The 22,971-nt window shown below is 39.3% G+C and overlaps 1 protein-coding gene across 2 annotated transcripts in view; it reads left to right on the top strand.

The window, feature by feature from the left end:
- The window catches only part of LOC117266694 (gamma-aminobutyric acid receptor subunit rho-1-like), a 28,180-nt gene that overhangs the window by 3,826 nt on the left and 1,383 nt on the right, over nt 1-22,971 (top strand). For both annotated transcript variants that reach the window (XM_033641998.2, XM_033641997.2), the window contains exons 2-9: nt 10,008-10,058; nt 10,213-10,319; nt 11,196-11,263; nt 13,524-13,747; nt 15,613-15,695; nt 16,984-17,124; nt 17,586-17,738; nt 19,759-19,955. In XM_033641998.2, coding sequence (XP_033497889.1) covers nt 10,008-10,058; nt 10,213-10,319; nt 11,196-11,263; nt 13,524-13,747; nt 15,613-15,695; nt 16,984-17,124; nt 17,586-17,738; nt 19,759-19,955 — 1,024 coding nt within the window. The remainder of the gene's footprint in view (nt 1-10,007; nt 10,059-10,212; nt 10,320-11,195; nt 11,264-13,523; nt 13,748-15,612; nt 15,696-16,983; nt 17,125-17,585; nt 17,739-19,758; nt 19,956-22,971) is intronic.

Raw genomic sequence — 22,971 nt, 5'->3', positions numbered from 1 at the left:
GTTTGAAGTTGTGTCACTGCTGTGAAGTGCAGGGAGCAGTGTGTGGAAGGGCAGTACTTGGAGAAAATGTCACATTTACACCACAAAAACAAGCCACTAGCATTTTGGAAATGCTGATAATAATTGTTTTAATGATACACTTATATTTGAGGCACACACTGAAGCATGAAAACACTATGTAGAAAGCTGAATGCTTAAATATATTGCAAAATTTAATGCCGGTGTGTACGAAGTAGGGCTGCAAGTCAGTGTTATTATTATCATGATTGATTACCTGATTATTTTCTTGATTTATCATTTGGTTTGTAAAATTTAGGAACAAAAAACATGCTGTTCACAAGCTTCCAGAGCCAACGGTGACAGCTTACAATGTCTTGTTCAGTCTAAAACCCAAGAATACTCAGTTTATTATCATATAAGACAGAAAGTGTTTTAAAAAATATATAAAAAATACAAGAAAAGCAGCAAATATTCACATTTAAGAAGCTTTAACCAGTGTTTTTTCCCCACTTTTGCTTAAGAATGACTGAAAACAATCAAAATAGTCACAACTTTATGTCAGTCAACTTATTTTATCAGCTTTAATAAGAATATTAGATGTTTTAACACTGCTGTTAAGTGCACTGAACACTATATGGGGAAGCACAGCCTGGCATATTCGCAGTGGAAGTCTCTGACGCACATTTGAAATGCAAATGCGATCATTATTTCAGCGAGTCAGTTACATTTGGAGCACATTTTGAAGCATAAAAAACAGCTGTAAGGTATTTAAAAAGATGAACGTTTACATGCACGGCGAAAATTGTCTGAATGAATTTAAATTGCATCCTCAGATGGCTTTGAGCACCTGTCGAGAGCTGCAAGCAGAGGAATGACTCACAGGGGCTGCAGCTAATGATTATTTTGATGATTATTTTTCAGTAAATGTAGTGATTTTTTTGTTTGGTTGATAAAAATGTCAGGAAATTGGGTAAAATAGCCATCACATTTAGCTAAAGCCTGTCTTCGGATGTCTTGTTTTATGCGACCAACAGTCTGAAAGCTGAATATATTCAATTTGCAGTCATAAATTACAAAGAAAAGCAGCAAATCTTGTCGTTTAAGAACACGGAAAGAGCAAATATTGGCATTTTTATTTAAAGGAATTGTCAAAATAGTTGCTGGTTAAGTCTGTCAATCAAGTAATTAATTAATCGACTTATCTTTTCAGCCTTAGTACAAAGTCAACCCCTTTAGATGGCTCATGGGAATATTTGCATTTTATCTGAGGTGTAAAAAATAAGGAGAAAAATATAAAAATTCCCTAAACCACCAGGATAGATTGGACTTTTTTCCCAGCATTTACATGTACAAATTCAACTATTCTCTTGTGAAAATATTAGCATGCAGCTCAACTATACCCCGAGGTCTCCAAGTGAGAAAGTGTCTTTGCATTAATCTCTGGTGAAGATGATAAGGTTTTCCCAAGCAGCATATGCCTCATAACACTATCAGCGTTGATTTATATGCATGCACTTAATATATTCAACAAACCCTGTCAAATCATATAATCCCCCCCTGCCTTTAGATACAGTATCACTTTCCATGCTCTAACTGTTGTTATTTATAGATCAGAGGAGATGTCAAACAGCAATCAGCTATTAACCGTCTCATCCATGTGAGTGATATAAATGTGTTTGACATTCTGTACACTGCTGGCTCTGTATGTACATTATGACAAACTGTCAGAGCACATTGATCTCACTGAATATGCGTTAAACAGTTCTTTTTAATTTAAACAATCCTGCGTGAAATTACAGTCATTTAAAGTGATCATCGGCGCCCCAAGGTGGTTAAGATGGTCATGTAAGAGGAGCGCAATCGTAATCATCTGTGGAGAATCTTCAAAAGGCAGAAAGCACAAGTGGCTCAAAGCTGCGTCGTAATTTCTAAACACCAGTGTTGCCTTATCAATCAGGTTTTCTTTCCCCCTAACTAGTTAAAAGTCCCCTCACATTGTGTCTTCCCTCTGCTGACACACACACACACACAGTCGGAGAATACAAATCAAATGTAAATCTCTCATTCCTCTTCCAGCAAGGGGAAAAGAAAAAATCACATGCACTTATGCAGAAGTTGAACCTTTCCTTCCCCGTGTTTCTCATCACTCCACTCCTCCTCTCTGTGAGTGTGAAATTGGGAAAGCGGTTGGATGCTGCTGGCGTGTGTTGTGGGAGTTTTCACTGTATTACTTACATTTTCTTTTCACTCGCTGCCTTGAGGAGGGAAGCGGAGAGGGGGGATAAGTGTAGGACAGCAGAGTCCCACACAGGAAAACATCTAAGGAGAAAACCCTCATGAGGTTTTAAAGATAATTCTTAGTGGTCGCTGGATGATTATTGAGACAGAAAATCACATTTCGATCGTACAAATGAATCATCCTGCTTCTTTTTTTTCTGTTTTCCTTCTTACTTTTGATTTTTTCACGCCTCCACATAAACATCTAAAGCTTTCACTCTGTTAAAGTAGCTCATTATTTTTAAAGGAAGCACCCTGCAATATCCTGGGTGCATGCTGCTGTAACTAGCAACATTTGCCATACATTTTCAATACCATAGGAATGTAACAATGAAATGAATGATAAATACGCCGTTATCCCCACCTGTAGGAGTAGATTTCAGGGGGACACAAGGGACATATCCTCCTCAGTATTAAGAGCGTGAGCATTTATCCCTCTCAATAAAAACATAAAAGAAGCAGATGACTTCTACTTTGACAAAATTACATAAATTTACACCATTAATTGATGCAAAATGCACAAATCGATGCAAAAAAAATTCACCAGAATGCAGGAAATTAAGTGTTTGATGCACAAAATTTTCTGGGTCTCCCAAACCCCCTGTTTCATACATGTCTTCCTCAGTGTTGTGGCAAAGTCTACACCCTTGCCCCCACGTCCCACCACTATTTCCTATAGTTAAAAAATATCAATTTAGCAGCAAAGTAGGGGTTTAAGCTTGACTTCAATGATATCACAATTTAAAGGTCCAGTGTGTAGGATTTAGGGGGACATATATGGCAAAAATGGAATATAATATTCATAACTGTGTTTTCATTGGTGTATAATCACCTGAAAATAAGAAGTGTTGTGTTTTCATTACCTTAGAATAGGCTGGTTATACAGTATCTATATACAGAGCAGATCCTCTTCCATGGAGTCTGCCATGTTTCTACAGTAGCCCAGGATGGACAAATCAAATCTTGGCTCCAGATAGGACCATTAGCGTTCGCGCATCAGCTGTAGGTCTCCTACACGCTGGGCACACTGGAGAAGTGTCAGTTCTGCAACCTGACCACTAGATGTCACTAAATCCTACACACCAGACCTTTAACCTTACTGAATTGTAAATATATATTTTAGATTAATTTTAATTTCAAAGTAATGAGAAACAAAGCGTCAGTTGGTTGGTTGACACGGTGTTTTTGCCTTTAGATTACATTAAGGGTGTGTGTGCAATGGTGGAATAAACAGGCTACTCAGATCTTAAGAGGATGTGAGGTTGACGTCAGGCTGTATTATTTTTTTGGAGGGAGGCGCCGTCTTTTTAGAGTTGCGCTCTGTTATCCATGGCTGCTACAGTGGTTAAGCGACAGTACTAATCATGATAAACAACATAGATCCATATGACTTGGCTTGATTATGCATCTTCACTCACATTCCTGCACATTGTAAAATTAAAGTAGAGATGAAACACTGAACAATATGACTGTGGTGCATTTGATTTTTATCTTAGGTAAATATACTGCAATCAAACTTGATATTCACCCAGATTTGCTAGAAAACTAGACCGCATATCATTTTTTTCACCAGTAGGACGTGGCCATCTTTTAACAAGCTAGTTGGTGACATCATGGGAATGGTTTGTTACTGTGGAGCGCTAAATGCAACTCGTGTCTTTCAGACTAGTTAACTATCTCGTTTTTGGACTGATGGTGCCTTCAAATGTAGTCGTGTGAAGTCGTGAGTCCATGTGAATAACCCCCTCTTGTGGTATTCATGACCTTGTAAATGGAAATTTAAGCACTGAAAGCATTGAGTTCAGGAGTTGTGATGTATTTGCTGACATTTTCAGGAATGGCGAAACCCATGGACGTTCATTTTTCATTGGATGACAATGATTGTTGTAATTTTCAATATGTCTGAGGAAATTGTTGCTACTCCCAATAGTGTCATCTTTTTCCTCTGTTATGCCTTTGCGTTTCCTGCATACGTTCCCCACACGCTAGCTCACTAAATTGTTAGCCTGGGTGGCTTTTAGACGCTGATAGTGGCATCCATGTCACTGCTGCATATCATTTACATGATTTCCAAAGTTGTAACCACAAGCTCACAAGTTCCATTTGAAGGCAGCATGAGTGCATATACATTTGTTAACAGGGGTAACAGAGCACAAACCTCACAAGATCACATCACCATCTGACACGGCGTGATGTACCTCAACCTTCTTTATATCACAGTGTAAAAATACTCTGCCTTGCATGCTTTCAAAATCAAAAGTACTGATGTAAAAGTATTGACTCATAAAGCACCAAAAGTAAAAATACAATTCAGCATGTATATTATATCACTAGATTATGATTAGTGATGCATTCATGTGTGTCACAAATGTTGCAGCTGTTAAGGTGGAGTTGGTAACTGCTTGTTGCTTTATTCTATAATAATATATCATAATTTATCGGTAATATCAATAATCTGAATCTGTGAAGTAGACTAGTAACTAATATTGTCAAATAAAAATAGTGGAGTAAAAAGCAGCATGAAATCGAAATGTTCAAAGTACAAGTACCTCAAAGTTGTTCTTAAGTACAGAACTGGAGTAAATGTACTTACACTCCACTGCTGTCTATGTGACAGTAATTTCTGTTGTAAAAGAAGTCTTAAAATACATAAAATTAAGACATTATACCCCATCCATCTGTTACAGTGTACCCAGGCAGCATGTAAAATTTAATTATGGTTTTCTTAAACTCTTTTTAGCTGTTGCTACTCTCTGAGTACTGTTTTGTGTCCACAATGACCAGAGCAGAAACAGTGTGTAGACAGTCGGTCTGCTGTGCGGCGTAGGCAGGCAGAGAGGGGGATTGGAGAGGCATTTCTGCCAAGAGGATTAGGAACCAGCTGCTGGATGGACACAGACAAGTAGCACCCATTGCCCATCACAGCTCTGCAGCGAGCCAGAGAGACCCTCTTCTCGCTGTTTCATTTTGCTCGTTGCCTTTTTCATGATTCCGTGCAGTCTCTCCCTCTCTCGCCTGCTCTCTCTGTCACTCTCTCTTCCTCTGTGGTATTTCCTTAATGCATGTCTATGGTTGTCACAGGGATTTGTCCCTGTCTGTCACAGCATGCTCTACTCTAATAATCCATTTTAGGGTTTTTGGAAATCTTTTTTTTTTTTTTTTCTCCCACTCTCTCTGTCCGTGGCCTGAAACGGCTGCCTGAAAGACAAGTATACAGACGCGGCCCTCTTGACAAGTGACACCAGAGAAGAGCTGGCTTCCTCTAAATCAGATGTGATGAGGAAATGCTCTTTTGCCCTTTGTGTGATTTGTGGATAAAATGTGCATGATGTAACCGGATGTACTACATCTTCTTAGCAAGTGAGAAGCATCAAAACAAAACAAAAAGAGGCGAAATTATTGTTCCGACTCTCAAGCTGTGTAGAGTTAGGCTCGATGATGACATGTGCATCATCATTTGTTTCAAAGTTAAAGCTGCAGCTGATGATTATTTGAGCTGTTGATTATCTGCTGATTGTTTTCTCAGTTAATTGATTAATCTTTTTGACCAGATGTCTTCAGTGGTTTTCAAGCCACAGACCCCTTAGCTCAAAGATACACAGACCAGGGTCCGCTACATGTATTATATGTGAGATACTGCTCTGAATATTTTCAGGTCTTCTCTCGTTTGCACTTGCCTGTCGCTGCTAAGTCAGCAGTAGTTGTAGCATGTCGAGGTGTGTTAGCCTCACCCTCTGCTATTTTGCTGGTGGTCTCTGAGGTGGACCATGTGTCAGAGTCTCTTGCTCAAAAAGTTGCAAAACAATCCATAGTGGCTCATAAGAATGTCTATACACTTGGAATAATAATACAGATATCTGACTGATATATTTCAATAGTAAGTAACTGTTGGAGAACTAGTTCACCTCGCCATTATGTTTAAATACCACACAGTGATTTAGCATTAGCTAGCTCACAAGATTGCACAAGGATTCATGCGCAACAGTTGGCCTATCATCAATATTGTGTGCTGTAATTAAATATGATATATTAGGGATGCACAGTAATACCGGCGCATCATCGGTTTTGGCCAATATCGGCTTTAAAATGAATCAGAATCTGTTGACATGCTTTTTCTTAATTGTTCTGAATTAATAGTACATACATTGAAAATCATTGTATTACATGTCTCCATTTGCTGGTGGGCCGTCATGATAAGAGCATGCGTGCATAACATAATGTTGATTTCACTACAGAAGAGGCTGATGATCACTAAAATTAGATGGGAAAAAAGTGGATATATCAATATTGGTATTGGTATTGGTCAAATGAGTTGTTCCATATCGGCATATCAGATATCAGCAAAAAAATCTAATATCGTGTGTGTGTGTGTATATGTATATATATATATATATATATATATATATATATATATATATATATATATATATATATACAGTACAGGCCAAAAGTTTGGACACACCTTCTCATTCAATGCGTTTTCTTTATTTTCATGACTATTTACATTGTAGATTCTCACTGAAGGCATCAAAACTATGAATGAACACATGTGGAGTTATGTACTTAACAAAAAAAGGTGAAATAACTGAAAACATGTTTTATATTCTAGTTTGTTCAAAATAGCCACCCTTTGCTCTGATTACTGCTTTGCACACTCTTGGCATTCTCTCCATGAGCTTCAAGAGGTAGTCACCTGAAATGGTTTTCCAACAGTCTTGAAGGAGTTCCCAGAGGTGTTTAGCACCTGTTGGCCCCTTTGCCTTCACTCTGCGGTCCAGCTCACCCCAAACCATCTGGATTGGGTTCAGGTCCGGTGACTGTGGAGGCCAGGTCATCCGCCGCAGCACTCCATCACTCTCCTTCTTGGTCAAATAGCCCTTACACAGCCTGGAGGTGTGTTTGGGGTCATTGTCCTGTTGAAAAATAAATGATCGTCCAACTAAACGCAAACCGGATGGGATGGCATGTCGCTGCAGGATGCTGTGGTAGCCATGCTGGTTCAGTGTGCCTTCAATTTTGAATAAATCCCCAACAGTGTCACCAGCAAAACACCCCCACACCATCACACCTCCTCCTCCATGCTTCACAGTGGGAACCAGGCATGTGGAATCCATCCGTTCACCTTTTCTGCGTCTCACAAAGACACGGCGGTTGGAACCAAAGATCTCAAATTTGGACTCATCAGACCAAAGCACAGATTTCCACTGGTCTAATGTCCATTCCTTGTGTTTCTTGGCCCAAACAAATCTCTTCTGCTTGTTGCCTCTCCTTAGCAGTGGTTTCCTAGCAGCTATTTGACCATGAAGGCCTGATTGGCACAGTCTCCTCTTAACAGTTGTTCTAGAGATGGGTCTGCTGCTAGAACTCTGTGTGGCATTCATCTGGTCTCTGATCTGAGCTGCTGTTAACTTGCGATTTCTGAGGCTGGTGACTCGGATGAACTTATCCTCAGAAGCAGAGGTGACTCTTGGTCTTCCTTTCCTGGGTCGGTCCTCATGTGTGCCAGTTTCGTTGTAGCGCTTGATGGTTTTTGCGACTCCACTTGGGGACACATTTAAAGTTTTTGCAATTTTCCGGACTGACTGACCTTCATTTCTTAAAGTAATGATGGCCACTCGTTTTTCTTTAGTTAGCTGATTGGTTCTTGCCATAATATGAATTTTAACAGTTGTCCAATAGGGCTGTTGGCTGTGTATTAACCTGACTTCTGCACAACACAACTGATGGTCCCAACCCCATTGATAAAGCAAGAAATTCCACTAATTAACCCTGATAAGGCACACCTGTGAAGTGGAAACCATTTCAGGTGACTACCTCTTGAAGCTCATGGAGAGAATGCCAAGAGTGTGCAAAGCAGTAATCAGGAAAATTGCAAAAACTTTAAATGTGTCCCCAAGTGGAGTCGCAAAAACCATCAAGCGCTACAACGAAACTGGCACACATGAGGACCGACCCAGGAAAGGAAGACCAAGAGTCACCTCTGCTTCTGAGGATAAGTTCATCCGAGTCACCAGCCTCAGAAATCGCAAGTTAACAGCAGCTCAGATCAGAGACCAGATGAATGCCACACAGAGTTCTAGCAGCAGACCCATCTCTAGAACAACTGTGAAGAGGAGACTGCGCGAATCAGGCCTTCATGGTCAAATAGCTGCTAGGAAACCACTGCTAAGGAGAGGCAACAAGCAGAAGAGATTTGTTTGGGCCAAGAAACACAAGGAACGGACATTAGACCAGTGGAAATCTGTGCTTTGGTCTGATGAGTCCAAATTTGAGATCTTTGGTTCCAACCGCCGTGTCTTTGTGAAACGCAGAAAAGGTGAACGGATGGATTCCACATGCCTGGTTCCCACTGTGAAGCATGGAGGAGGAGGTGTGATGGTGTGGGGGTGTTTTGCTGGTGACACTGTTGGGGATTTATTCAAAATTGAAGGCACACTGAACCAGCATGGCTACCACAGCATCCTGCAGCGACATGCCATCCCATCCGGTTTGCGTTTAGTTGGACGATCATTTATTTTTCAACAGGACAATGACCCCAAACACACCTCCAGGCTGTGTAAGGGCTATTTGACCAAGAAGGAGAGTGATGGAGTGCTGCGGCAGATGACCTGGCCTCCACAGTCACCGGACCTGAACCCAATCGAGATGGTTTGGGGTGAGCTGGACCGCAGGGTGAAGGCAAAGGGGCCAACAAGTGCTAAACACCTCTGGGAACTCCTTCAAGACTGTTGGAAAACCATTTCAGGTGACTACCTCTTGAAGCTCATGGAGAGAATGCCAAGAGTGTGCAAAGCAGTAATCAGAGCAAAGGGTGGCTATTTTGAAGAAACTAGAATATAAAACATGTTTTCAGTCATTTCACCTTTTTTTGTTAAGTACATAACTCCACATGTGTTCATTCATAGTTTTGATGCCTTCAGTGAGAATCTACAATGTAAACAGTCATGAAAATAAAGAAAACGCATTGAATGAGAAGGTGTGTCCAAACTTTTGGCCTGTACTGTATATATATACATATATATATTTCTTTAAGAACAGGCCATTTTATCTTTGCTAAAAAATATGTTGAAGTCATGTTAGTGTGTAGCCTATTTTTAGTCAATAATTAAAACAGAGAAGACATGAAAACAACAACTTTTAAAAGAACTGATAAAAACACTTTGGTGTAGAAAAACTGAGGGAAATAAAAGAGTCTAAATGAACTTAAAACTATAGCATTATTAATATTGTTTATAAATTGATTACTGTCTTTATCAGTTTATTTGACGATTTTGTTCTTGATTACTTGAATTGTTTGTTGAATTTCTGAAAGTAGAGGAAAGGGCCCGTCATAATTTTCCACAGTCCAAGGGGATGTCTTCAGATGTTTTGACCGACCAACAGCCAGAAACCCAAAGATGCTCAGTTTATCGTCATGTATGACAAAGACAAGAATCAGATCTTTATTTAAGAAGCTGGAACCAACAAATGTTTAGGTTTTTTTTTTTTTTGTTTGTTTTTTTGTTTTGCTTAAGAGATGACTAAAATGAGCTTCTGATTTTCAAATTCATCGTTTACTTTATATAACAGCAGAAATGAAAAGCCATGTAAAGAAAGCTAAAACGACATTTTAATTTGACTTTAACATTTCAGCAGTCTCACCTACTTTGCATAATGTTGTGCTGCTTCCACTTGTGACAGGTGTTCTCATTTATTTATTTATTTATTTATTACTGTTGTTAACTTATCAGGTCACGAAGAGAGACCAGGATGGATGGGGGTGGAGGCCACAAATCTGGAAGGTGAGTTTTCTAAATCTTTAGTTAAAACAGTATCACAGTAATATTGATTCTTTGGCTAACTGAATTAGATGTTTAAAACAATGCACTACAGTATGTACCCCTGAAGGCTTTATTGTGAGTCATTACGAACATGTCCTCCTTTTTTGTTTCACAGCCCAATTTACAAACGAAGTCCAGACATGACGAAATCTCTGATGACAAAATCTGAGCAGCTCCTGAGAATAGATGACCACGACTTCACCATGAGGCCGGCATTCGGAGGTCAGATAAATGAGTTTCAGTTGTGCAGCTCAGACATGGTGGGTGCACGCTGCAGAGGCTTCATGCTCAGCTTTGTTGCAGTGGTTGTTGGTTTGATTTGAGCCTCACAGTCCTGTAAGCATTAAGCTCTTGGAGACATTAATTGTGTTGGAGTTTCCAGTTGCAGTTCTTTACATCACAAGAATGTTAATACGCTCGGTTAATACACTTGCTTCAGCGCTGTACATTAGAGGGATTTGCTATCAGACAGGCACACAGGCTTTTGTAATGAAATATAAATATATTTATAATCCTTTTAGCTGTCTTTAAAGGCAAATAACCACAAACACGAGAGCTGTATTTAACTAAAAAAAAACTAAAAAAAACAGCCATGAGGCTTTGAAGAGAGAAACACGTGTTGTTGTTTTTTCAAACCGCGACTACTTTTAATCACACGACAATCTGCTGCTGAGATCACATCAAGTGACCCTCGCCAGACCCTTTAGCTGCTGATGTCCAGCGTCAAGTGTGTCTCAGCTGCAAGTGGAAGAGAGAGAGCTGGATTTCATCCACAACTTTTATTCCATTATTGTGACCTAATTGTGTTTGTGTACTACTATTGGAGGATGATGATGATGATGCAGAGTAGAAAGGCTGAAATAGGTCAAAAGTAGAATCCCAGCCAGACCGACGCAAGCAGTTGTTCTATATTTGTCTGACTCATTGTTCTTTTTGGACACGTGATATCCAAAACAAAAGGTTCAAACAGTATCGGTTATGGTCACCTTGACTGTTTTACCCAGTGATGCCCAAAATCAGGCAGAGCTCAACTGGCTTCTGGAAAATATCACGTATGCATTTGTTATGCTTTTCTGACATGAGTCCATTTTATCTCAGGTCCTCCAATTCCTGTTGGAGTGGACGTTCAGGTAGAAAGTCTGGACACCATCTCCGAAGTGGATATGGTAAGTATGAAACAGCCTGCTGGTACTTTTTAGAATAATGTGTTACAGATTAAAAATAAAACACCAGTGTTGAGGAAGGTACTTAAGTATATTTACTCAAGAGCTGTCCTTATAAGTATGATATGTATCATTCCCATATTGAAATGTCTAAAAGCGATGAGACCTATGTTATATATTTTGTTGAGTCATGTACTTACATCATCCCAAATGTTTCTAACAATGTTCAAACCAAGAGAATTCTGTAATTTTATGTTACATATGTATATACATATCCTCCTTACCGCCTCTAGTTGCTCTAACTTGTGGGCAAACAGGAGAAACAAGGGTTAGCAAGCAAGTTACATTAATTAATGTTACTGGTGGCCAGAGGGTAAAAGATATATTTATATATATTTAAAATGGGCATGAATGGGCCCACATGCCTTGTGTAGGTATGGGCGCAGGTAAAAATGAACTCAATGTGTGCGAGCAGTGGTTGAGAACAAAAATTATCAGGTGCCCAGGCTGGTAGTGTGGACACTCAGCAGCTTTTGCTTGATTGTGAACCACTGTATTTTATGGCAGACTGACAAAATATGCATGTTTGATGGAACAATATTTTGAAGCTGAGGATGCAGCTGACTGGTAACAGTTTCATTTCATTTCATTTACTTACTTATACAGGAAATGAATTAAAAGAAACATTGTGCGTTACACTTAAAACTGGCCTGCTGAAAAACTGGTTTTCAGCAGGTTCTTGTTACGCAACAAAAACACATTACAATACAGAATAAAAACAGAAACAATCAACAGAGGCAAAACAACAAAATGTAGGCAGCTACTGTACACAGACAATGCAGAGTAGCAGACTGAAGTGGAGTGAGTAATATGGAATTTAAATCAGTGGTTGCAGGTCTGTCCTTCCATCAGATAGTGTTTGTATGCGGGTTTGAAATGTGCAGTAGAGAGTATTGCTCTAATGTAGTGTGGGATCTCTGATTATAATCGTTTCTGTAAGGTGGTACAGGGATAAGTGCATGTGAAATTGTCACTTTGGATATGTGGAAAGATAATTACTACAAAATTGGTTATCTTTAGGTCACTTTGCATCACAATGGCATCAAGTGGGAGCTGACTTGCACATGTGAATGTGCATAAGCACAAAATGGTGTGTTTATTCATGGGTTGGGTCTTGGGACTCATATTTATGGATGAGGCAGGGTCTGGATTTGAATACAGATTGGTTCAGGTACTGAGTTTGGTGTGTTTGCCAAACTGGACCCATTCAGGACTCTGCCTGTGGCTGTTTTGTTAGAATTAAATAACATAACGTGAATAAAACATGTTTCCTTGTCCATGAGCATGATTTTTTGTCTTAGCCATGTCAGATAGATATTCACCAGCGATGGTAGCTATTTAACAATGAAGACAACTACTCCTATGATCCTACGCTACTTCACAACATCATCAAGGTCTGTCTTTTGTTATTGTTCTGATTGAGAGACCCCTTTCAGCAGAAGTTACATGCTGCACATTTAAGAACAGTTTTGTGGTACTTTTCTTGAGTATTTCCATTTTCTGCTTCTTTCCACGTCTACTCAGATATGTCATTCATCTTTGTAATAACTACAATATAACATTAAAACACATAACAAGTTTATAAAATACAGTGTGTTGTTAAAGATTAAACCTGTGGCTTAGCTGTTGTTGTGGCTTGTGAAAAAAGTATTGTCTAGTTGGGACACAAAATGGTTTACATGTTTTTGTGTGTGTGTGTGTGTGTGTGTGTGTGTGTGTGTGCAAGCTCGGGAATATTAGTCAAACTAACATTTATTGTTTTAATAAGATATCTCAGAGTCTTTATGAATGTATGTTATATGTTATATGTTATATGTACATTCAGAGAAATATCAAACGAGCTGCTTGTTTATTCATTTTAAGAGTGGCTCTTATCTGTTTTTACAAATGAACTCTCAGTTAGTTTTCAGACGTCCAAGAGTTAGTTTGCAGTTCCACCAAAGATCTCAGTATTCAAATGATCTAATTGTTCACAAAAACAAGAGGAATATTAGATAATACTCCAACAAACAAATACAAGGTTGTGTATCAGAACCTCATCATCTCTTGACAGCACAGATTTATCCCGAGACCCTTTGCAGGCGTCCGAACCCTAGGGTGGGAAGCTAAACAACCAAACTGTGTATGGTACATAAACTAGCTCCAGCTCAACAAGCTACAACAGTATAAAGCATGTCAGCACCAGTTTCTTGTCTTCCTGTAGGACTTTACCATGACACTGTACCTGCGTCACTACTGGAAGGACGAGCGGCTGTCGTTCCCAAGCACCAACAACCAGAGCATGACCTTCGACAGTCGCCTGGTGAAGAAGATTTGGGTTCCTGACATGTTCTTTGTCCACTCCAAGCGCTCCTTTATCCACGACACCACAACCGATAACGTCATGCTGAGGGTTTACCCCGATGGCAACGTCCTCTACAGTCTCAGGTAAACACGTCGACGGGAGCCCAGAGAGGACAATCAGGTGTCTTTTTAAGAATACTGACAAAATGCTTTCACAAGCAGTTTGTATATTTGGAAAAAAAAGCCAAAGACTAAGGCAAAGAGGCTGGTGATTCATCACTAAAAAAGAAGAGAGGTTATTCTCCTGTATTGTAAAAAGAAAATTAGGAAAAAATCATCATAAAAAAGCTTTTTACAACAGCTGTAGGACTAGAGCTTTCCTATGATACCACACACATCATTGTGCTGTCATCCCATCATGCTATAAATCCAGATTAATTGTCTACAAAATAAAAACCTGAGGAATTTCTTTACAATCCATTGTACAGATCTTGTTATCAGTCACTTCATATAGTGAGGAATATTGTATCTTACCACGTCTTAGGCTTGCGTGTGTTTCTCCCTGTCATCCACATTTGTAGTCCAGCTTTCAAGATGCAGATATCTCCATATTGTCCAGTTGACACTCCATCAAACTTTGTACGACAAGACCAGCCACTTCACCTTTGCGCACCCAGACAACTGTAGCTTAATTATGCATGCATGACAGGGCCGTAGTCACCATATACATTGAGGGGGACATGTTTCCCCCCCAATGCCCAAAATGCCCCCCAATATATAACTGAAACTGAAAAACAACAACAAACTTTGTTTACTGCAAACAAAGTGACAAATATTATCTTGGAGGACATCATTACACTTGGTTGACTATTTTTCTATGATCTTAGATGTAAATATTGCATGTTTTTTTCAGATAAAACACATTTTTGACTTGTGAATGAGTCAATGGAATTTCTTGCAATAATGAAAAAATACTGGCAATCATGTCCGCCTGGCACAAACCACATGTTTTGGACAACTGTGAAGTGACAGAATGTCCCACCATCATGGTTCTTATAATGCCAGATTCCAGAGAGTCTCCCCTCTTCATATATGGCAGAATATGTCTTTTTCCAACTTGCTATGGTGAGATACATGTAAAAATGTAAGAATTTAGTAACACGGATTTGTTTTTTTCATTGATATAAAAATTAATATAAAATACAGGCACATAGAAGAACATGGAATGATGACAAATCTGGATAGCCCATATTGCCCTGAAAAAACAAGATATAGCATGTGTATGTAGCCTTTATAATGACTGTGATATGAGCTTAAAAGTAAAGGCAGGAAAAATACCCCAAAAACGCCTAGGGCCCATAGGGTTAATGATTTTGGCAGCAGGTGGTGCATTTTTTGGAACAACATTTCTGTGTCATTTGATCATGTGTAATCAGTGTAGCTGATGAATGTGAAAGTGTCAAGTTTTGAGAGGAGAATGTGAAATGCCTGCGACGTCTGTCACTGCAGGGACTTTTTTTTATTCAGTCATCAGGCAGTTATTTTAGGCAGTTTTATTTTACTTAAATTAGGCAATCTGATGGGAAATTGGGGGGAAAGAGGGAGAAGAGGGGAAACAAGACTGCAGGAAGAAAATACAGGAAAAGGAAAACTGAAAGAAACATTTGAAGGGACAGATAACCAAATCAATCAAAAATGTATATATCTTCTTACTGGACATGCGCTGCTACTTATTAATTTAGATTATTTTCCTGTGAGTTGCAGTGTTGGCGATACTGGCCGTAGAGATGTCTGCCTTCTCTCAAATATAATGAAACTACATGGCATTTGGCTTGTGGTGCTCAAAGGACATTATACTATATACAGAACGCAGGAACTGTTTTCTTTCTACCGAGCTACACCCAGCAACCGTATCACTGCACAGAAGGAAGCATCTACTCATGGACTAGAGGCTTGTTATTGTGACACCTCGAGGTGTAAACAGTAATAGCTACCTGTTCTCCCTGCAGAGTCACCGTCACTGCCATGTGCAACATGGACCTCAGCCGCTTCCCTCTGGACACCCAAACCTGCTCGTTGGAGATCGAGAGCTGTGAGTGAATTTATCAAGAATATGAACAGATATTTCAGAGAGACAATCATTTTTTTCCACTGCTAACATGTTGATTTATCCATACCACCATCAGGTCAAAGTTTCCTCTTGACTCTGTAAAATTAATTTCTGCCTGGCGTTGCTCTACATCGAGTCAAGGGCCACTGCAGTGCTTTACTCTTTTCATCCCTTAAGAGTAGAACTGAGCTCATGCCGGGACTCCTGCCTGTAGCACTTAACTCATATGGGGACCTTTGTCCTTATCTCTTAGTCCTCTTAGTCTTCTAAACCCCAGTGCACATGAAAATGTTGAAGATCAAATGCGCATGTCCTTCATATCACTTAATCAATTTACATTTAACTTCAAGGTTCTTTTGGAGGAATTCTGACACCAGTCACTGCATCTCCTCAAACTCTGGCAAGGTCACACAACGAATTACAGATGAAAAGATCTCCTACCTTTTTTTATGTGCTGCTCGCACAGAGTGAAGAGATGCAGCAAACTGGATGTCGTTCCCAGGCCCATCCTGCCGACAATGCCAAAAATATTTTGTAGCATAAACAAGACTTAAAAAAAGGAGAGGCTCAAACATGGAGTTGCACATGTGAGGGTTTACTCACGAGAAAGCCAAAGAGTTGGTACATCATGACAATTTATTGTGTCTGACAAACAGTATCAGTTGACACACCTACAGCTTTAAACACACATTAAAAGGTGTTTCCTGTCACTTAAGCTGCTGTTTTCCTGTTATTTAGACAACCAGCTCCAAGAACAGTTGCTTCTCCCCACATGAATAAACGCCAGATCATTTAACTGAAGTCACGTCAGGATAATAAGGTTATGTCAGGGTCACATACACGATAATTCCAACCTTTCTGACTGTTCTTGGAGCACCATCACTGTGTTTCACCTATGCACAAGAAATATCAGCATTTACTGAACACATTTACACCTCTTGTTCATTTCCATTTTGGACACTATATAGGCTTTCCTCTTGTGCTTGCCTCAGGCCGAAGTGTCACATTTGCTCACCAGATATCTCCTGAAATCTCAGATGTATCGTGCCATGATGTGCCTCTAGTATCACCCCATTTAGCTCTTCTGCTAGTGAGGCTCAAAGACGTCTTCTTGGACTGCCAGTGCCGCTTCAGAGTTGCAGTCATGTCTTGTGAAATTGTCTGTATCCTGTGTTTTGTTCACATTAACATCCAGCATTGTTTGTGCTAAATCCGTCCTGATTTGGTTCGCTACAGATGTGCTCACTTCTTCTTCGTCTCCCCCCTCCAGATGCATACACAGATGATGACCTGATGCTGTACTGGAAGAAAGGCAACGAATCCCTGAACACGGACGACAGAATATCTCTGTCCCAGTTCCTCATCCAGAAATTTCACACCACCACCAAGCTGGCTTTCTACAGCAGCACAGGTAATCCACGACACAACAGGCACTTCTAATACATACGGTAAACTGCACTGATTATGCAAATGAGCCAAATGTGTGAATCGTGCATGTAAAAAGTAGATCACAATTGAATTACAACTTCAATGAATCTCATTTTACTTTATAAGCCTTTTCCGACTAAAGGATGGAGCCTTCCTTACATGCCCTTTGAATGTCACACCAACAAGAACGCACTAATATTTAATCCTTACAGTGAAACGAAATGAATCAAACTACTGCCAACCACTTGTACGTGGCTGGAAAGCCACTGTGACAGCCCTGCAGCCTTCTTATAACCACATGTCACTTTCTAGCTCTCAAGAGCGACCTGAAGCACAAAAAGGATTTCGCGTCCTATCTCTGCCTGCCACAATAGCTGGGAGTATTTGCACGGTGTATCGGCAGCTAACACATGACGACGTAATGGTGATGTTTCTCTTTCTCAGGCTGGTACAATCGTTTGTACATTCACTTCACCCTGCGGCGCCACATCTTCTTCTTCCTGCTGCAGACCTACTTCCCTGCTACTCTCATGGTCATGCTGTCATGGGTGTCCTTCTGGATTGACCGCAGGGCCGTCCCCGCCAGGGTGCCACTAGGTAGGACAGAGTTTCCTTCACAGGGCAGAGTCGTAGCAAAGAGCCCCGGCTCTACTAAAAGATTGTTTAGTTTGAGTGTGGGGAAGCAGGTTAGCAGAGTGCAGTGGTTTTCATCCTCTTAGCCCAAAGTTTTTGGAAATACACTTATTGTTTTCTTGCTGAGAGTTAAATGAGAAGATCGATACCACTCTCACATCTGTACCATAATTATGTACAGTAACTGGTGAGAAGGCTTGGCATGAAGACTATAAACAAGAAGAAACAACTCGTCTGGGTCCATCCAAAGGTAACACAAAATGCTTATCAAGATCATTATTACTCTGTCTTGTTTCGTTGCCCAGAAACCAGCAGAGATTCCAGGAAGTCACTGGTCCCAAGCAAAGAAATAGACGGCCCAAATTGTTGTTTAGGCACTTTACTTTTTGTATGAATGAGACCAGGGGTAGGCGACCTGCAGCTCTGGAGCCGCATGTGTCTCTTTAGCCTGTCTCCAGTAGCTCCCTGTTGCTTTGACAAAAAATTACATAGAAATTAAGTTTCATTTAATTTTCATATATCATTGTTGTTGACCTAAAGTGATTCTTACATTCTCCAACTGTATAAATATGTGCCCTATACACATTTTGTCATAGGTCATGCAGCCCAGCGTCCTATCCTCTAAATTTTGCTGAACCTCAATAGCGGTGGTTCTTAATCCATTTGATCCAATAACACTTCAAATGTGTAGAGGAGCCGCATGATTAAATCATTTTATCCCCATTCAAGTTAGCACAGGGCTTAACCAGAAGTTGTCACGCTTGGCTGATGTAAGTTTTTGTTGTGCTTGCTCTGTCAGCCCATTGCATAATCTTATACCTGAGAGGCTGAGCTTTTTTGGGCCTCATGCATTCATATAACTTTCATCAGTGAACTTGGCCCCTACTCCAATGTTGTATCCAATGCTCTTTATACATCCATGGGACACAGGGTAAATCAGCTAGTCTGGCTCTGCTCATTCAAAAATAGTCCTGCACATAAAACCACAACCTTTTTTACACTTTGTTTTTTGTAAGAATTAAACAAATAAGATCTAAAATGTTTATTAATGAGCTTTAGAGGTGCTAGGCTGATTTTTTTGCTTGTTTAATTTTCGACAGAGCCAAGCTGGCTTTGTCGCCCTGTTTCCAATCATTATGCTAAGCTAAGCTAACCATCTGCTGGCTGTAGCTGCGTATTTACCGCACACATGTGAGAGTGGAATAAATCTTCTCATCTAACTCTCTGCAAGAAAGCAAATCAGTGTTTTTCCCAAAACTATTTCTTCAGTTAAAAATAAGTGTCAACTTGTAGCACCTTGTCTCTGTGAGCTCTGAGCAGTTTATCGAGTGATTTCCCATCCCTGGCTGAAGCATTATAATGTTTCTTAAAGGAGGTAAATTCAATTGTGCTTTCACAGGGATAAAGTAATGGACAGGAGAATCTGCAGTCCAGTCACCAGAAGAAAATGTTGGTATTGTACGTTTCTGCAAACCACAGAAATTTTAATTTGTACATAGTTTTAGTGGCGTATTTCGGATTGTATGTATATCAGCTGACTTCTATAAGTGAGTCAGCTGCGGCATTTCCAGCTTTGATTGAGGCACCAAAAATGGGATGTCCGTGTTTTGCATTAACATATATGCCAACATATTTTCTGGCAATTTGGTTAAAATCTCATATAACGAAGCATTTGCTGAAATATACAGAGGAAGTTATCCAATAAGTCATTCATTTTTTGTTTTGCAGCTGAGACTAACCTCTGGCCCTCCTGTGAAGGTGGTAGAGCAGTTACAGAATGTTCCCACAGTGACTTATAAAATATTGTAACAGATTAACAAACAGGTGCACACGTTAAAATAACTGCAGCCCACAATGACACAATACTAGTGTCTCATGTTTCTATGATACTTAGCATTTAATTTTAGCTTCCCAGCCCGGTGATACAGTACATACATACGTAAGCGCTCTGATGTCACTAAACAGTTTGTGTGTTCCACTCCAGGCATCACCACAGTGCTGACCATGTCCACCATCATCACCGGGGTCAACGCCTCCATGCCGCGGGTCTCCTACATCAAGGCAGTGGACATTTACCTCTGGGTCAGTTTTGTCTTTGTCTTCCTGTCGGTGATAGAGTACGCGGCGGTCAACTACCTCTCCACCGTACAGGAGAGGAAAGAGAGAAAGCTGAGGGAGAGAGTAAGTGCTATTTCATGCGACTTTTCTGTACTGCAGTTAAAACATGGTTAACCTATGAAATGTTGATCTTTAAATGATTCACATGGGCACTTTAACATTACTAAACCCGTCTTATAATCTCTCTGCTTTTACTGCACTTAAAGAAGAGTGCTTAAAAATTAAACACCTAAAAATATGTAAATCTCAGCAGCTCTTGGAAGCTTGAAAGTACTGATGTCCTGATTTCTCTTAAGTTGAAGTGCAACATTGCCAAGCTTGATTTTAGGGGGAAAATAGTTCAAAGACAAGGTAAATAAACAGCTGTATTTTTATTAAGTGATGAAATCAGATTTCTTTTCATACAGGGTTTGAATAATGAATGAGTGACCACCAGCTCATTCTCTCTTTTCAGTTTTTTTTTTTCATGTTGCAAGTAAAGATGAGGAGGAAAATGCTCTGATGTTTTCATTAATGATTAATTGAGACAGCTTGACTGTGCAGCAAACATTTTCTTCTTGTCTGGTGCTGGTTTTTTTTCCTAGTTGTAACCCTGATTTGGATCTGTGCAGAGGACATCACGACCTTTAGAGTTGTAGTTTAACACCCATCCCACGGCATATGATTAACCCTTTGAAATCTGGAGCAACATCACTTTTCTTGTGCTGCTTTCAGATGCTTTTCGCAAGTATTTAACCCTTTGAACCTGAAGCAAATTGATGCGGGTTTTTTTTTTTCAGCAACATGGGGGAAAAAAAGGCAATGAGTAACTTGGTAAGAAATGTCCCACAAATTGGGAAAAAATGGAAAATTATTTAAAAATAAAAACTAGGGAAAAAAGAAGGCTTGAGAAGAAATGTATTTATTATTATTATTATTATGATTACTAATCAAAATTATTATATTTCATTCTCTTTCACTCTATCTGCATCATTTCTTTGTTTTTAAATTTCTTTTTTTTACTTTTTTTACTACATTTCTTGTTTTTAATTTTCTCTTTATACTAATCTCTTGCTAATTTTTTGGGGTCATGTCTTCTTTCGTTGCTCATTGCCTTTCTTCCATGTTTTTAAAAGAAATCAAGCCAGTTTGCTCAGGTTTCAAAGGGTTAAAAGGTAGCTTCAGTATTTTTCAGCCTGGACTTTATGTTTTCATGCTGTTGCTTGCATGTATGTACGTATGTTTTTGTTTTGCCTGAGCGACTACAAAAGAATAGGATAGGATAGGATAGGAAACGATACGATACGATGCAGTACGATGTGGTACGATACGATATACTTTATTGTCCCCATAGGGGAATTTGTCTTGGACTCAGGAGCTGCACAAGTATTGCTACCTTACAATAATAGTCCAGAAGAAATTAAAAGCATACACCACAAAAAAACAACTTAAAACACCAGCACACAATAGCGCACCATTAACAAAACACAACACAACCCCTACAGCATCAACAGACATTATTTAAAATCTTTATTTAAATAATAATTTTTTATTTAGGTTGGCAAAAATGAATAATGATTAATAAGAGTTATATTAATAATGACTAATGGGAACAACAATTTTGAAAAACTGGTCCAGTATTAAGCTGCAGCCAGCAGCTGCAATACAGGCTGCAATACAGACAACATTGCTTTTAAGGATCCCTTCACAGATGGACCTGTTCGTTACAGAGTAAGATCCTATTTGTTTAACCAGAAACAGCCCTGAAGTCGCTATCACGAAACCCACCAGACTCCATTTAAATAAATAGTAATTTTAGCATGTATAGAGCCAGCATATTTGCATATCTAACTAAGTACAATAGGTGTTTATTTCAACCGAACCAGACTTGGTGATTGTTGGAAAAGTGGAAGATGAACCAAGATGGTTTTTGTGAGTTTTATTTTATTTCTATTGACTAACTTTGTTTTACGATGATAAAATTACTGTTGCATAAAATGGAGTCTGGTAGGTTGAGCAATTTGGGGGATTCAAAAAAAGCATCTTACTCTTTAACAAAAAGGTCTGTCTTTGTAGGAATCCTATGTATAATGTCGCAGACACTTACTAAACGTAAACTGATGATGCAAACGTGCCCCGAGTGGTTACATTGCAGCTTGTATTGTGGCTGACAGCTGCAGCCCTCTTTCTCAGTCCTGGACCAGTTTCAAAAATCTTTCCCATTAGTCACTCAGATACAAAAACATGTGAAAATAGCGTCCAGGTTGAAAAATACTGAAGTTACCCTTTAAGTTTTAGTTCATATTCTGCTGAGCGTTGCACCTGAATTATATTTCTTGGGAGCTTGTAGATTTCAGTGTGCAGACAGCCTTGTTCTTTTGCTTGAGGATGTTCTTTTGAAATATGACCACCTCATTAAAACGTGCGTCAGTCTAAATTATCGATGTCCAGCAGGTGCAACAGCAGGTGATTAAAGGTTAAAAGTCAAATGAAAATATTAAATTCACAAAAATCAGATCAAACCCACATTTACTCTGAAGCTTAAATCATTTTAAGCTCTCTATGGGCTGATTGGAATTGACTGAATGTTAAATGGCCAGCGGATAAAATTCTCACTGCAACCTGCAGATTAAGTTTTTCTCATTAATAGCAAGAAAGAAAAACAGCTGAAATAAAATGAAACAGACACATTACTGGATCTCTGTAAGTCAACACAGGAAAAACATGACCTGATTTTATATTAAAATATTTTACAAATTAAAATATTTCTTAACTGGTAGAAACATAAATTAATACTTCATGTGCATTTCCAATAAACAGATAAATATTTTCTAAATTGGCTCACTTTAAGCTGCTCTCGGGGCTACGGCAAATTATTTCTGGGACTACAGCTTGTGTACTATATTGCTATTCTTCATCTGCCAAATGCTACAGCATATGGAGCCAAATTGCCCACGTACCCCGAGGAACATTTCCAGCACAAACATCCTTCTATAAATGTTTCATGCCAAAGTTATTTAAAGGTCCTGAGTGTGCAGAAAAATGATAAACATTTAACAAACTAATGTATTTTTTTCTCATTTAAGTCAATGACTTTACA

The sequence above is a fragment of the Epinephelus lanceolatus genome, chromosome 15 (genome assembly GCF_041903045.1).
Source record: "Epinephelus lanceolatus isolate andai-2023 chromosome 15, ASM4190304v1, whole genome shotgun sequence".
NCBI lineage: Eukaryota > Metazoa > Chordata > Actinopteri > Perciformes > Serranidae > Epinephelus > Epinephelus lanceolatus.
This window is presented reverse-complemented; position numbering and strand designations above follow the sequence as displayed.